Below are 14,942 nucleotides of genomic sequence, written 5' to 3'. Positions count from 1 at the left end.
GTTTCCAGGTTGGAACCAGTCCCTTCCCGGCACAGGGGTGACCTTCCCACCTGGGATTCATCCACCCAGACAGTGTGTCCCAGCGGCTTCTGTGAACCAGGTAGGGTGCCCCATGGTCTTCATCACAGCAAGGGAAAACAAACTAGGACATCAGGGAAGACCCCCCCACCCACCGCAAAAAAAAAAAAAAAAAAAAAAGACCAGTGTGTCTGAGACAGTGAAAAGCAGTGACGCTGCAAAGGTGGACCCCCATGGGATGTGGCGATCAAACAAGATTGTAATGGGGACCTGGAGGCTCTGCTGTCAGGGGCCAGATGGGATTAACGGCAAGATAATATCTGCTTCTCTGCTTTCATTCAGTGTCTGTTGCCTTAAAATGTAGGGTCAGACACCCCACCCCACCCCCGCCCCGCTCAGCTCTGTCTGCGTGCTAATCACTCGGAGCAGTCTGTCTAAACACTAGTGACACAGGATGAGCGGCCCTTTAGTTACCTGGCTTATCTTGCCCCCTTTGAGACTGAGTGCTCCAAGTTAAGAATAACAGGCAGTTTCACTGCTTCAGTGTCCTCCTCCAGACCCCTCGAGTAGCCTAGGAGTCTCCAGTCATTGCCCTAAGTCTGGATTCCAGAAAAGGCCTAGCAGATTCATGTCCATGATGAGACTGGCCCATCTCTCCAAGCAGGAGCGCTACCCCGCGATGGAAACTGAAGCCGCTCTTGCTCTTCCTGGCTAAACAGGAGCAGTCATCTCTGGGGAGCCCAGCCGAACCTCGGAGCAACAGCAGGGTGATGATCTCTGAAACCACTCTCAGGGCTAGAGCCGAGAGGGTGGTCAGCCAGCCCAGTCTAACTGCAGCCCAGTCTAACCGAGGCTATCACACCTCTTCCTCTGGCCCACTTCTTCCTCTATGTAAGCCTGCATCTCAGGGCAGCATCCTGCAGAGGGGCTGAGCATCTCAGGACAGCATCCTGCAGAGGGGGCTGAGCATCTCAGGGTAGCATCCTGCAGAGGGGGCTGAGATGCTTGCTCCGCACCCAGCCTTTCCAGCACTGACTTTCCTGTTCGCTTTCCAGGGCAGGTGGAAGGGTCCTTGTTTGTAAGGGAGTCAGGAATCTGGCCTAGGGCTCTGGTAAGAAGCCTTAGCATGGAAAGGTCTCAAGCAAGAGAGTTCCGAAGAAGAATGGAAAGACAAGGAAAATTCTGGGCCCATGGCAAAGGGAAAGAGCCTCTTGCTGTAGAAGAATTCCAACACAATTAGCATTTGCTACTGTTCCTTTCCTACACTGACCTTTGATGTTAACAGCAAGGATGCCGCTTAAGGCCTGGGTGTGTATGGTCTTGGGGCTGGGCCTCACTCCTTTCCCCAGATATTTTCTGGGAATCTCAAGGCTGTTAACTTTGCTTATGGAGAAGACATCCTACCTCCTTGTATCTCTGTGACCTTATCAACTATAACCCCATCAACCTCCCCTCAGGAGCCATCCTCTGATCTCATTTGGGTTTCTAAGCAACCCTCTGAAGACAGCAAGCAGTCTCGAGTCTCACCGCAGTTGTACCTATGACTAGATAAAGACTATGAACTAAAAGCCTCTCTCAGAGAACCCCACAGCCCCCCTCTCCAGCGTGTCTAACCCCCCCCCTCCTTAACCCTCATGGTTAAAATCTATATTAAAATGCCTTATAATAAAAAGATCAAGCCCGCTTCATCCGGCTTACCCTAAAATTCGTTTCTACATCAAAGCCACAAATTCCAGTTTAAAAAATTAGGGGAGCTCCTACAGTGGAGTGGAGCTGAGCCTGCTGCTTCTGTGCCACCCTTTGACAAGTTCCAGGTCCTGATTGAAGGACCTGGAAGAACATTCTGGCAGGTGTATGGAAGACTTGTCATAGAAAGGGCAAGTGTAGGGTGTGGGTTGGAAGGCGGCTTCAGGTTCCGCCAAGGGCGGGGAGTAGGGCCCAGGTGGCTCAAGACATATTCTAGAAGAAATCCACAGGCCTTTGCAGCGCTCCAGATGGGGAAGGGAGGAAGAAAGTGGAGGGAGGGAGGAAGGGAGGGAAGACTGATTAATGACAACTGAACTTTGAGCTGAGCAGCTGGATGGGGAGCCTAAGATTCCTGGGTGGGGGAGTTAAGCCGACTGTCGAGCATAAGGGCAGGCTGGGGCTTCCCTCGGGCACAAGGCTGCAAAAGGCACCACCCACCATGCCACGGGCATTTGCATCCTGGCCTATGGTACCCCGGATGAACCACAAGACGCGGGTGTTATGAGCCCTGCCGTAAGGTTTCTACAAGCTTCTCTCATGTTCTCAGCTCAGCTCAGAGAAGGAAACATGGCCTTGCTAGGGCATAATTTAGATCACCTGCCCAAAGGAGCGTGGGGACGGCTCAAGAGCTATTCTAGGCCGAAGGCTGCTAAAGAGACATGACGGGCTGAAAATAGCGTGCAACTCTGGCTTGGGTCTGAGGAAGCTAGGGGGCTTGGAGAGATATGGAAGCAGTTCACACTAGATGACATACAGTATCCATCCCAAATTTCCTGCAAGTGACGGGACGGTTGCGGTTATGTGGGAGAAGGCCCTTGGGCTTAGGAACCACCGTGAATTTAAGGATCAAAGCCATTCAGGAAGATCATTACTTCAAGGTCACCCTCCTTTTCATAGTGAATTTGGGCTGGGTTGGGTCTTAAACAAACAACAAATATTTAGAATCAAATATTATTATGTAGCAGGGTACAGTGTCTGTCGCACACCTGTAATCTCGGCACTCAGGGAGGCAGAGGCAGGTGGATGTCTGTGAGTTCGAGGCCAGACTGGTCTATGAAGAGAGCTCAGGACAGCCAGGTCTACAAAGAGAAACCCTGTCTCAAAAAAACAAAAAACAAAACAAAACAAAACAAAACAAAACAAAAAAGTCAAGACACAGCATCCCAGCCAGTGACTCCTAACCCCCTCCCTCTGGAAAGCAAAGCTGGTTCTATAGGACTGTGAAGGCTTTGGGGCAGGATACAGGGCCAAGCTGTGGCCAGAGGTTACCTACCAAACCACAGACAAATATAAAGATGGCAGGCGCCCTCTCAAGCACACAGCTGGGTGAGGCAGTGGCCCTTGGCTAGGGACGGAACTCTTCTCCAAGCCCTGACTTCTAGACTCAGAGAAAGCATCTGACAGGAACTGGCCAGAGTGCAGAGTGCAGAGTCCAGTGCACTGTGGCTTCATGGAATTGCCCTGGGGACTTCAAAACACAGAGGCCACCTCCTGGGTCAGAGGCCCAGTCTGAGGATGAGGACTCTTACAAGCTAACAGGTCTTTCTAACATGTCCCAAAGCTTGAGGACACTGGTTAGATGGTGAACTGGGGGTGGGCAGTGGGGGCAGTGGGGTGCAGAGAGCCAGAGAAGACGGCTAATCAAACGAGAAACTCTAGGGGGTAGGACTTGGCTGCCTGTTGTTTTGTTTTCCTCTCTGACTTCATTCCACTGTGCAGCCAGGCCTGAGAACACTGCTTAGGCTGTGGTGTTTCCGAAAGCTAACTTCTTGCATGTGTGCACACATGTGTGATATGTTTTCCCACGAGTGTCAGTGATTCACTTAAGTCACTTTCACGGGAGAGAGACAGAGAGACCAGAGCACACGTGGTGTGTGAAATGGTGTGTGTTCAAGTGAGACTGCAGAGTCAGGTACGGAACTGGTTAATAGAACCAGGACAGTTCCCTCGGCTAGGCTCTGAAAAGATGGAACCTAAGCGCTGGCTCCCTACAGCTTCACAGCCCTGCAGTGGTGGGGCTAAGTCATAACAGTGTCCCTGCAGGGTGGGACTGTCCCAGAGAGAGGCACCTCAGGCCAGCTCAGCCCAGACTTCCCACCGGGGATGGTTAGAGCAGGAGGTGAGGGTCTGGATGGCGAGGGGGGGTGGCGGGGGCGGGGAGGTGGTGGGTAGGGGCTGGGATTTGGGGGGTGGGTAGCGGGGGCCCAGTGAATGAAAAGGACCTCAACACCTGTGCTTCTCAGTTTAGACACCGCTGCAACTGTGTCAGAGGCAGGTGATCTCTATGAGTTCGAGGCCAGCCTGGTCTACAAAGCAAACCCAGGACAGCCAAAGCTACAGAGAGAAGCCCTGCTTCGAAAAAGCCAAACCAAACCAAACCATTGCTGGAGGTGCAGCTCAGCGGGAGAGCCCGTGTTTAGCACATTCTAGGCCCTAGGTTCAAGATGGTTCCCAGCATCAAACCACAACAGCAAACAGACCAACCCTGAGTACTGGACACAGCTGGATTGTTTCCTTGTCCTTACTCCTAAACTGTGAGCTGCAGCGAGTATTTGCATTGCATCAGCTGTACTGCTTAGGTATTTATTACAAGGAACCTAGAGATGACGGCAGGGACGTGAGAGAATGTGCATAGGCTATATGCAAATACCATGCCATTTTATACATAGTGCTTGAGCACCCAGAGGCTTAGGTGTCCCTATTGGTCCTGGGAGTAATCCTCGGCACATACCAAGGGTCGGATCTAACTCGAAACTGCTGCCTTCGGTTGAAAACATCCATAAGAGCTGGGTGTGGTGGTGCACGCCTGTAGTTTGAGCACTCAGGAGGAAGGGCAGGCTGATCTCTGGTCAACATGGTCTACCTAGCCAGGCTAGTGAAGGCTACAGAGGGACCCTGTCGCAAAAGTGGGGAGGGGGTATTAATGAAATAGAAGCAAATGGACTTCTATTTAAACAAAACTTTATTTATAAAAACATATTGTGGCCAGGCGTGGTGACACAGGCCTTTAATCTCAGCACTGGGGAGGCAGAGGCAGGTGATCAATGTGAGTTCGAGGCCAGCCTGGTCTACAAAGTGAGTCCAGGACAGCCAGGGCTACACAGAGAAACCCTGTCTCAAAAAACCAGCAAACCAACCAAACCAACCAAAACATATTACCAGGCTGAAATTTGCCCATCTACGTCTTTTTGTTTTTAATCAAGTACTTAATCCATCTTAGATGAGAATCTGTCCCTTTTTTCTGTATGTGTTATCCAATATTCTCAACCATACACCAGAGTGACCCTTCTCTTTCCATCCTTGTCAGAAGCAGGGTTGGCTGCCAATGTGTGGACTTCTTTCTGGGCTCTCTGTCCTGGTCTACAGCTGTGCATGTCTGTGTTCACGACTGCACCTTTTTTATTGGGTTATTGTAGGTTTGTATAGTATTTCACTACTGTGGGGAGGGAGACTGAGGCACACGTATGATTATATTAAGATATATGTGTCAACAATAAGGAATAATAAGTAATAACAAGTTGTCTTCGGTGGTACTAATGAGGGGGAAGCCAGGGCTTCGTACTGAGTTTGAGAACAGCCTGAGCCACCGAGAGAGATTCTGTCTCAAAGCAACAACAGCAACAACAATCCATTTCAAAAATAAAATCTGTACATTCTCTGCTCTAATGATTCCATTTCTAGACGTCTCGTCTTCCAGATGCTTACAAACAGTGTGGATACAGGTACTGTCCTGCTGTGAAAGAGAGCTGGACAGGAATTCCTGTCACCACAGCATCATGGAGCCATGCGGAAGTAAGGCTGAGGCAGTGACTGCTATAGCCCAAGCCCTCCTCCAGGCTGGAGCAAAGTACACGGGGGGGGGGGGGGGGGGGGGGCGAGGAAGCTTTAAAACCCAAACATCAGGCAGCCTGTGACAGGGGGCAGAATAGATTGCCCAGAAGACAGACAGACGTCACCGAGACAGAACACAGCCTTCCCATACAGTAAGTAGATGGGGGCTGGAGAGATGGGTCAGTGGTCAGGAGTGCTCGCTGTTCAAGCGTGACGTCTGGTGTTCAGCTCTCAGATCCCAGCCACACCTGTAACCCTGACCCCGAGGGAAACAGACACCGGGAAACTTGAGCTCCAGGATCAGGGAGGGCCCTGCCTCAAAGGAGTATAAATAGACACATGCTGAGACAATACAATTAAATAAAATAGGAGAGGTTTGGGGTCCCCAGTTTTGAGGTGTGAGAAGCAGGTGGGGACCCAAGGTTCTATTTCATCCCCGTGAGGAGGGCCGCACGCTGGGGTTGTGGTGAGTTCTGGAGAGAGAGCAGCAGGGAACTGGGTCGCAGTGGCTATGATAGAAGAGGTTTCTGGGAAGCGGAGCATGGGAGGCTGCAGCGGACGAGGGCACCATGGGTGACTTTCTGGTCTGGGCTTAGGCGAACAGTAACACTAGATGCTGACGCTGGCAGCTACATAGGAGGAGCCCTTTTGGTTTGCTGGGTTCCCTATTAATCTGCCCACACAGGCATATGACCAACACCCAGAATCTCGCGGTGCTGGCGTCGGTTTCGCTTTTCTGCCTGCTCTGACCACAGGCCCTGGCTAGCATCCCCTTGCTTTGATGCCTGTGGGCCCATGTCTCCACAGCTCTCCTCATCATATAAACTAGAGGCTACAGAAAACGGAGCCCAGTAGGCAGCCCTTGGAGCAGACTGGGCTTGGAAGGCCTTGTCCTGGAGACACCATCCCTGGACCCCTGCTGGAACCCTCTCACACATTCAACAGCACACTTGGAGGCGGCGCTGAGGGATGCTTCCCCTGACTGGTGTGACAGGCTCTGAGGACAAGAACATCCTCCAGAGTCAGAGTCAAGTGCTGCACAGGACTGCTTAGAGAAACATCCAGAATCGACTTGACGGGGCCAAAGACCCAGGGTGGTGCCTAGCACCAGGGGCTCCTTGGGACCTGGAAGAGGGGCAGATGGCAGAGGCCACCCTACAGCCAACAGGGAAGCATCTTACAATCTCGAGGTGACTCCTCCCACCAAGCCATGATGCTGGAAGCGACCACGAAGGGTCATCTCCCTCCACTAAAGGCGCTCCACTGCATCCTGCCCACCTGGCTGTCCCTCTACCTCCCCAAGCCACTGGTCAGATCTGTATTCCTTGGGCACACACTGGGAATGCACAGGAATCAGAATCTGGTCTCGGTCTTGGGCTGACCTCTAGGGGACAGCTGGGGCACAGCACGCTGCTAGGCGCCTGGTCCCTAGCGTAAGGGTCCGCCTCTAGCTGGCCTCCTCAGATCCTGCCCCAAGAGCCGGAATCCCTCTGAGGAATTCTGAGGACCCCCAATGCCAGGCTGGTTCAGTTACACTCAGGACTCCAGGAGAAGGAACTGGCCCGTGCCCGCCAAGACGCCGAAGCAGAACAAACCAGGTTGCCTGCCATGTCTACCCATACACCCTCAGCTCAGTGGTGCTCTGGCCAGCTAAGCTGCTTGTTAGGGCCAGAACAGAAAGAGGGGTTCTGGAGGAGGCTTAAAACCCAAAGCCACAAACACATTCATGTTATACAATCCACAGGAAAGAGGGAAAGAGCTGGGGTTGCTCTGATCACGGCCGCCATCTTTCTGCCTCCCTGGAACCTCTGGATGTTGGAGAAACAAGACCATATTGCTTTTTTGGTTTGGTTTGGTTTTTTTGGTTTTTAGAGACAGGGTCTCTCTGTGTACCCCTGGCTGTCCTGGACTCGCTTTGTAGACCAGGCTGTCCTCGAATTCACAGCGATCCACATGCCTCTGCCTCCCGAGTGCTGGGATTAAAGGCGCGCGCCACTACTGCCCGGCAAGACCATATTGCTTTACAGAGAATTCTCTTTGGAGGGTCAGGTCCTCCAACTCTATTTCCAAGAGCATCTTTTCTGGCAGTGGGTGAGATAGCACAGATGCCAGGAAAGCAGCTGGCGTCCACCACGGGAGCATGTCCCTGCTCCTGGGCACCCCTAGGGGTTACCCTGGCCTCCGTGCTCCTCTCTTCTCCAGCTTCTCAGCACAGGCTCCATTGACATGCCTTTGAAACCTGGACGGACCCCAGGGGTAAGTGGGATGAAGAGGTTTGGGGATTGTGGATCCCTGATTTGTCTTCTCATTAAATCAGACCTGGACTGTTTTATGTTTAATGTAAGAAAATGATAAGAAGATACCAAGTGCCAGATATCAGATTATATGAGGTTTACTAAATGAGCATGAGGAGAGAAAGAAAGGGGGGAGGGGTACCCCAGAGACAGAGACAGAGGAAGAGAGAAAGGGGCTAAGAGGGTAAGAAGAGAGGGCAGAGAGAGGAAGAGTAAGAAGGAGGGGCTAGGACTGTCCTTTTATACTGTCCTGGGCAGGGCCACGCCCCCGTGGCAGGTAAGCAATGACATCACAGGTAGGCAGACTGAAGCAGAATCCTAACAGACTGGCTGAGCAAGTCTCGCTTCATGGCCAACGAAACTAAGGTTCAGAAATGTCGAGGGGAACTTGTGTGGCTGGTCAGTGGAGAAAGTGAGGTGTGGACCCCATTTTAAGTGATGGCACAGACTACTCACTCTGCACCCTCCCCAAAAGCTGGACCCCCAAAAGACTCCAGGGTCACTTAGTGTCCTCCCCATGTTGGGGGTTCTCTGTCCCAGATCTGGTTTCATTGGCCCTAAATATATCCACCCCTGTACACTAGGCCCAGTGAGGCAGACCTGGAACCCTCAGCACTGGCCTTGCACATACTTGGCCCACCCCTGAGGGGTCTCATGTTGGGCACAGTCTGGACACCTGACTCCTACCCCACCCCACCCCTGCTGAGGTTTTAGTCTGTCACCTTCAAACTGTTAGACAAAATGTACAGGTTCCCTTAGTGTGAACCCAGCCTCTGCACTAAGGAGACTGGACAGAAAAAGCCTGGCTCACGATGATGTTTCATGCCACTAAGACAGAAACTAAGCTGCTGTGTGGTTTTCCCAGGAGTGATGAGTTTTGCTGGTACAAGAAGGAAGTCCCCTGCTCCCTTAACCCTTTTAAGAGAGCAAACTGTCGCTGGGCAACCAGCGTTTTGTCCTCATTGTTCAGTTTCCTTATTCCTGTGATGGCTAATGTCTTAAATTTAAATTACTGTGCTTGAAAGAGCTACATAATCCTCTTCTGTCACAGATCTAGGGGAGGGGATCAGGGTGAAAGAGGTGGGGGGGGGGCAAGGGAAGATACAAGTGAGGGGATAACCATTGGGATGTAATCTGAATAAGTTATTTGAAAAATTAAGAATTAAGAATTAAAGCTGAGCGGTGGTGGCGCACACCTTTAATCCCAGCACTCGGGAGGCAGAGGCAGGCAGATCGCTGTGAGATTGAGGCCAGCCTGGTCTACAAAGCGAGTCTAGGACAGACAAGGCTACACAGAAAAATCTTGTCTTGAAAAAAAAACCCACACAAAAAAATTAAGAATTAAAAAGAAAAAAAGAGCTATATAAGTGTTGGTACATACCTTTAATCCCAGTAAAATGAAAACAAAAGCTTCTAACCTGTAGGCCCTATTTGCCCAAGGACAGATAATTCCCTGGAATGTTGAGGGCTATTGTTCATGTAAGATAACAAGCCGCAGTTTTTGTTTTGTTTTGTTTTGTTTCGAGGCAGGGTTTCTCTGTATAGTCTTGGCTGACCTGGAACTCACTCTGTGGAGTAGGCTGGACTTGAACTCAGAGATCTGCCGGCCTCTGCCCCTGCCTCCGGAGTGCTGGGATTAAAGTCTTGTGCCACCACCACCAGAGTTTAACAAGCCACAAGTTTTCACTTCTGTAAAGGAGCTTGGTTGCCCCAACTTCATAGGATGTGCTTGCTGTTGCTCACAGGTAGGTGGAGGTACATAGGCAGGAAGTATGTCAGGATGTATGCTCGTCCCTGATTGGACAAAGGCAGGAAGTATGTAGCCTCCTGAGTTTGCCTTTGTAAGTTCCTGAGGTATACTCAGAGCACGAGTCTAGCGTACCGACCTGGCCAGTATGTAATAAAGCCTCTTCTTTATTAAAATATGCTCATGGTCAATCAGCACCTGAATGACTCCTGACCCATAACGGTTCCCATAGACCTGTATCTTGGACCTGTTGTTTTTCTGACAGAAGCCCAAGAAAATAAGGAAGGGACAGAGGTGGGAGGGCGGGAGTTTTGGTTCCTGGTTTCAGAGCCTCACAGGCCCCAGCGCTAGGAGCCTGAGGTATGACAGAAGGACATGGTATTAGAATGTGTGGCAGAAGCTACAAACCTCACGGTGGGAGGGCAGTGGGGGTGGGGGGCACCCGATCTATTGACTTTTCCTTTTCTTGTCTTTTTATTGCAGCCGATGGGACGGTGCTGCCCATACATCAGGGTAGACCTCCTTTTAGTTGACCCTCTCTGGAAACTCCCTCCCCCACATACCCTAATTTTCTAGGCCAGCGGTTTTCACCTGTGGGTCCCAGCCCCTTTGGGGGGGGGGTGTCACACATCAGGTACCCCGCACATCAGATAGTTACAATTCATAACAGTAACAGTGGGAGGAGGTCACCACAACACGAGGAGGAGCCATGTTAAAGGGCCACAGCAGGAGGCGGGCTGAGAACCACAGTTCCGAGTGCTTCTCAAGTCTGATCAGGTTGGCGGCATCAGTCATGGTAACCCAGGCAAGCAACCTACCCCCAGGCTACCCTCAGCCCTGACCATCTCAAGCTTTAACTAAACTAGTTAGTTTTGTCTGTTGACTGACCGTCTCCAGCACACCTGCTTGGCCACCCTCAGCAGTAGGGGACCCCTTATACGGTCCTGCCTCCGGTCTGGCCCACAGAAGCCCACTTGGGCCCCACCACCCAGAAGCTTCCTGGGCTTGTTTTATTCCTCAGGGAGTGGCCTCTGGATGAGATACTAACCAGAGTCAGGGGGGTTTTGGAGTTGATGTGGATCAGAAACCAAAACAGTCCTTGCCTAGCCAGAAGGTTCCCCAGAGACCGTAGAGAGTGCGTTTTAAACTGTCTCTGTAGTGCAAAGCTGTGCTTGTAAAAATAGTTCAATGCTTTATAAGCACATCATTAGGTAATAACAGCAGAATGAATCGAAAGAGACTGTAGGATCACACATACACACACACACTCACATACACACACATACACACTCACATACACACACACTCTCACACATACTCTCTCGCATACACACACACTCACATACACACACACTCTCACACACACTCACATACACACACATACACACTCACACACTCACGTACACACATACACTCTCACACACATATTCACATACACACACACTCACATACACATGCACACTCACACACATACATACACACTCACATGCTCACATACACTCACACACACTCACATACACCCACACACTCTCACACACTCACACACTTGCATACACTCACACACACTGTATTATTGCGGAAGCGAGTGTGTATAGATGCCAGGAAAGTAGAAAAGGACAGAGATGACCACAGAGGCTCTAAGGGAAAGGGGTGGGGACAGTGACAGACACACGTAACGTGAGAGTAGAAAGGGGAGAGTAGCAAGGATGGAAGGCTTTGTGTGGGCGTGGGGAGCAGAGAGAGTGGGGCCAACCGAAGCCAAGGATATATAAAAATACAAAATAAGATAGGAAAAAAAAAAAAAGAATAGCACTTGGTCTCTGGGACGGCTGCTCTCGGTTGTCAGCTTGACACACCTGAAGAAGGGACACCCTCAGCTGCAGATTTGCCTCCACCAGACCGAACTACCAGTATGACTGTGAGGCAGTCCACTGCTTCCTCACTGACGGAGCGGGGTCCAGCCCAAGGCAGGTGGTCGAGAGTTGTATGAGGAAGTCAGCTTAACAGAAGCAGAAAGCATGTCAGTGAAAAGGGCACCTCCTTGGCTCTGGCTCCACTTCCTGTCCCCAGGTCCCACCTTGAACGACCCCGATGTTTCCCTCATGGCATTCATCTCAGCAGCAGAAAGCAAAGAGGCACAGGGATCTGGAGCCTGGGGTACTTCCTGATAGTGTAGCTTTTACACCTAACCACTTCCTGTTACCCACACCAGAGTTTTATGACACTGAGGTGACTTGGGGTGGTACCTCATGATGGGGCTGGTCGAAGAAAGACCACACTTGGGACTTTCAGCCCCTCCTACTCCCCACCACTAGGTAGAAGAAGGGACTAGAGACTGGGTTATGGAAACTAATTTCATTTTATTACTTATTTAGTTAGTTAGTTTCTTTTTGAGACCGGGTTTCTCTGTGTAGCCTTGACTGTCCTGGACTTGGCTTTGTAGACCAGGCTGGCTTCGAACTCACAGCGATCCACCTGCCTCTCCCTCCCAAGTGCTGGGCTTAAAGGCATGTACCACCACTCCTGGCTTGGAAACTAATTAAAAATTTTTAATTACATATTTATTTTGTGTGTATGTGTGACTGTATGTATATGTGTATATTGTGTGTGTATATAATATGTGTGAATGACTGTGGGTGGGTGGGGGTGGGGAAAGTTTTGGTTTCTTTAAAAACCCAGTTATGGGCTGGGCGTGGTGGCGCATGCCTTTAATCCCAGCATTTGGGAGGCAGAGGCAGGTGGATCGAGCCCAGCCTGGTCTACAAAGCAAATCCAGGACAGCCAGGAGTAACACAGAGAAACTCTGTCTTGAAAAACCAAAAAAACCAAACCCAAAAAGCCAAAAAGCCAGTTATGGGGCTGGAGAGATGGCTCAAAGGTTAAGAGCACTGACTGTTCTTCCAGAGGTTCTGAGTTCAATTCCCAGCAACCACATGGTGACTCATAGCCATCTATAATATGATCTGATGCCCTCTTCTGGCCTCAGGCATACATGCAGGCAGAACACTGTATACATAATAAAAAAGTAAATCTTTTTAAAAAAATATAAAAAACCCAGTTATGTTATATTTTTGTCTTATTACCAAGTGGGATATGGGGCTACTTTTAGTTTGTCCACAGCTGATAAGTGTCTCATAAGGGCTTAGAGAGGGGCTTAATCTTTCCCACAGTGTGGCCTTTGCCAGCTAGTTGAACTCTGAGGATTCAGAGCCCAGAGACAGAGAGAAGGCTTCGAAAAATATTTCGAGGAGACACTCTAGCTTTGGACAAACTAAAAGCGGCCTTACATCCCACACTTGGTATTAAAACAAAAACAAAGTGAGCTGAGCTATCTTGAAGTCCCCAGGGTTATGAAAACTCTTGGGGAGCCTGGAGAGATGGCTCAGTGGTTTAGAGCGCTGCCTGCTCTTCCAGAGGTCCTGAGTTCAATTCCCAGCAACCACATGGTGGCTCACAACCATCTGTAATGTGATCTGATGCCCTCTTCTGCAGATAAAATGCTCATATACAATAATAAATAAATAAATAAATAAATCTTTTTTAGAAAAAAAGAAAAAAAAAAAGAAAACTCTTGGACAATCAGATCTGAAGAGCTTACAGGCGGTTAAACAAGTTGCCGCACTGGGGAGCTGGCGCCCACTGATGGTGTGGCAAACACCAAGGCCCTTATACCCAAGCTTATGTGTTTCTTTCATGTGGCTGTTCCTCAGCGAATCATCAGATGTGGGGTGCAGAGAGAGCCTGTGAGCCTGCCGCTGGCCAAGCAGGACAGGCTGACATGTGAGGTGACTCTGCATTAACTGTGAGGTGTCAATCTGAATTTGAATGCTGGACCCTTAATCTATGCCAGAGATGGGAGAAATGATTATTTAGGCAGAAAACACCAGACATAGTGGATCAAGAGGAAAAACATTGCAGCCCTGCCCATCTGACCTCAAGTCCCCCGTTCTTTCCTGGGCCTCAGTTTCTCCTCAGCACCACCAGGAAGGTGGAGGAAGATGCTATGGAGCCCCAGTTTGTCTTCCACCATGCCTTCCCAAGAGCTTCACTGGGCCTATTCCAAAGCGCTTTGTTTTTTCCTTTTCTTGTTTTATTTTGAGACAGAGCCATGCTATGTGGCCCAAGCTGGCCTCAAACTTGTGGCCATCTTCCTGTCTGTGCCACCTGAGGGCTAGGACCAGGGACATGTGCCACCTCACCCAGCTCTCCTGAAGTTGTTTTTGGACTTTGATTCCAGAAGGCCATCAGTAGATGGCCCAGCCCTTCCAGACGCCACAAAGCTGAGCCCAGGTGTGAACACAGAGGGTAGCCAAGCCCAGATATGAACGCAGAGGGTAGCTGAGCCCAGGTGTGAACACAGTGGATAGCCGAGACCAAGTGTAAACGCAGAGGGTAGCCGAGCCCAGGTGTGGATGCAGAGGGTAGCCAAGCCCAGGTGTGAATGCAGACGGTAGCTGAGCCCAGGTGTGAACACAGAGGGTAGCTCAGCCCAAGTGTGAACGCAGAGGGTAGCTGAGCCCAGGTGTGGATGCAGAGGGTAGCCAAGCGCAGGTGTGAACACAGAGGGTAGCTCAGCCCAGGTGTGAACACAGAGGGTAGCTGAGCCCAGGTGTGAACGCAGAGGGTAGCTGAGCCCAGGTGTGAACGTAGAGGGTAGCTGAGCCCAGTGTGAATGCAGAGGGTAGCTGAGCATAGTGTGAATGCAGAGTGTAGCTGAGCCCAGTGTGAACGCAGAGGGTAGCCAAGCGGAGGCCACATCCCTTACCTGCTCCACACAGTCTGGGATGTCTGGAGAACATGGCAGAGTCCCTGCACTCTCCACCGACAGCACGTCCTTCAGCAGTTCCTCACACCCTGTGGACAGACAGACAGACAGTGAGTGGTCTGATCCTCAGCCCACGTGGCTGCTCTCCTGATTAATGGGCCTTGGAGGGAAGAGCTGGAGGGAGCCGGCGGCCCATGTCTCTAAACACAGTGGCAGGGGAGAAAATGCCCCGCTGCATGGGGCTAGTTGAGGACACTACATGAGGTGTCAGAAAGGTGGGGACAAAGAGAGGAGACCCCCCCCCCACAAACGCAGAAGCAGGCTGAGCACAGCACCTAGGCAGGAAGTCCTTCCCACTTTGCACAGGGGCTGGCTGCCCACAGCATTTCCTACCGACTCCCAGAACCCGAGATAGGGCCACCCTTGGGGGATGCGCAGGCTCTTACCCTCTGCTCAGCACAGGGCAGGCGAGGTCTGGGCTGGCCTACAGAATCAAACGAACCCCCAAAGAACATCTTCGTAGGGGGTTCTGGGCTGCCTC

At 50.9% G+C, this 14,942-nt stretch overlaps 1 protein-coding gene across 3 annotated transcripts in view; it reads right to left on the bottom strand.

The window, feature by feature from the left end:
• The window catches only part of RAB11FIP4 (RAB11 family interacting protein 4), a 117,878-nt gene that overhangs the window by 71,556 nt on the left and 31,380 nt on the right, over window positions 1-14,942 (bottom strand). For all 3 annotated transcript variants that reach the window (XM_084750423.1, XM_084750424.1, XM_084750425.1), the window contains exon 3: window positions 14,402-14,490. In XM_084750423.1, coding sequence (XP_084606549.1) covers window positions 14,402-14,490 — 89 coding nt within the window. The remainder of the gene's footprint in view (window positions 1-14,401; window positions 14,491-14,942) is intronic.

The sequence above is a fragment of the Acomys minous genome (genome assembly GCF_964271855.1).
Source record: "Acomys minous genome assembly, chromosome: 12".
NCBI classification, from domain to species: Eukaryota; Metazoa; Chordata; class Mammalia; order Rodentia; family Muridae; genus Acomys; species Acomys minous.
Note: the sequence above shows the minus strand (reverse complement) of the source record. Positions and strands in the feature narration are given on the sequence as shown.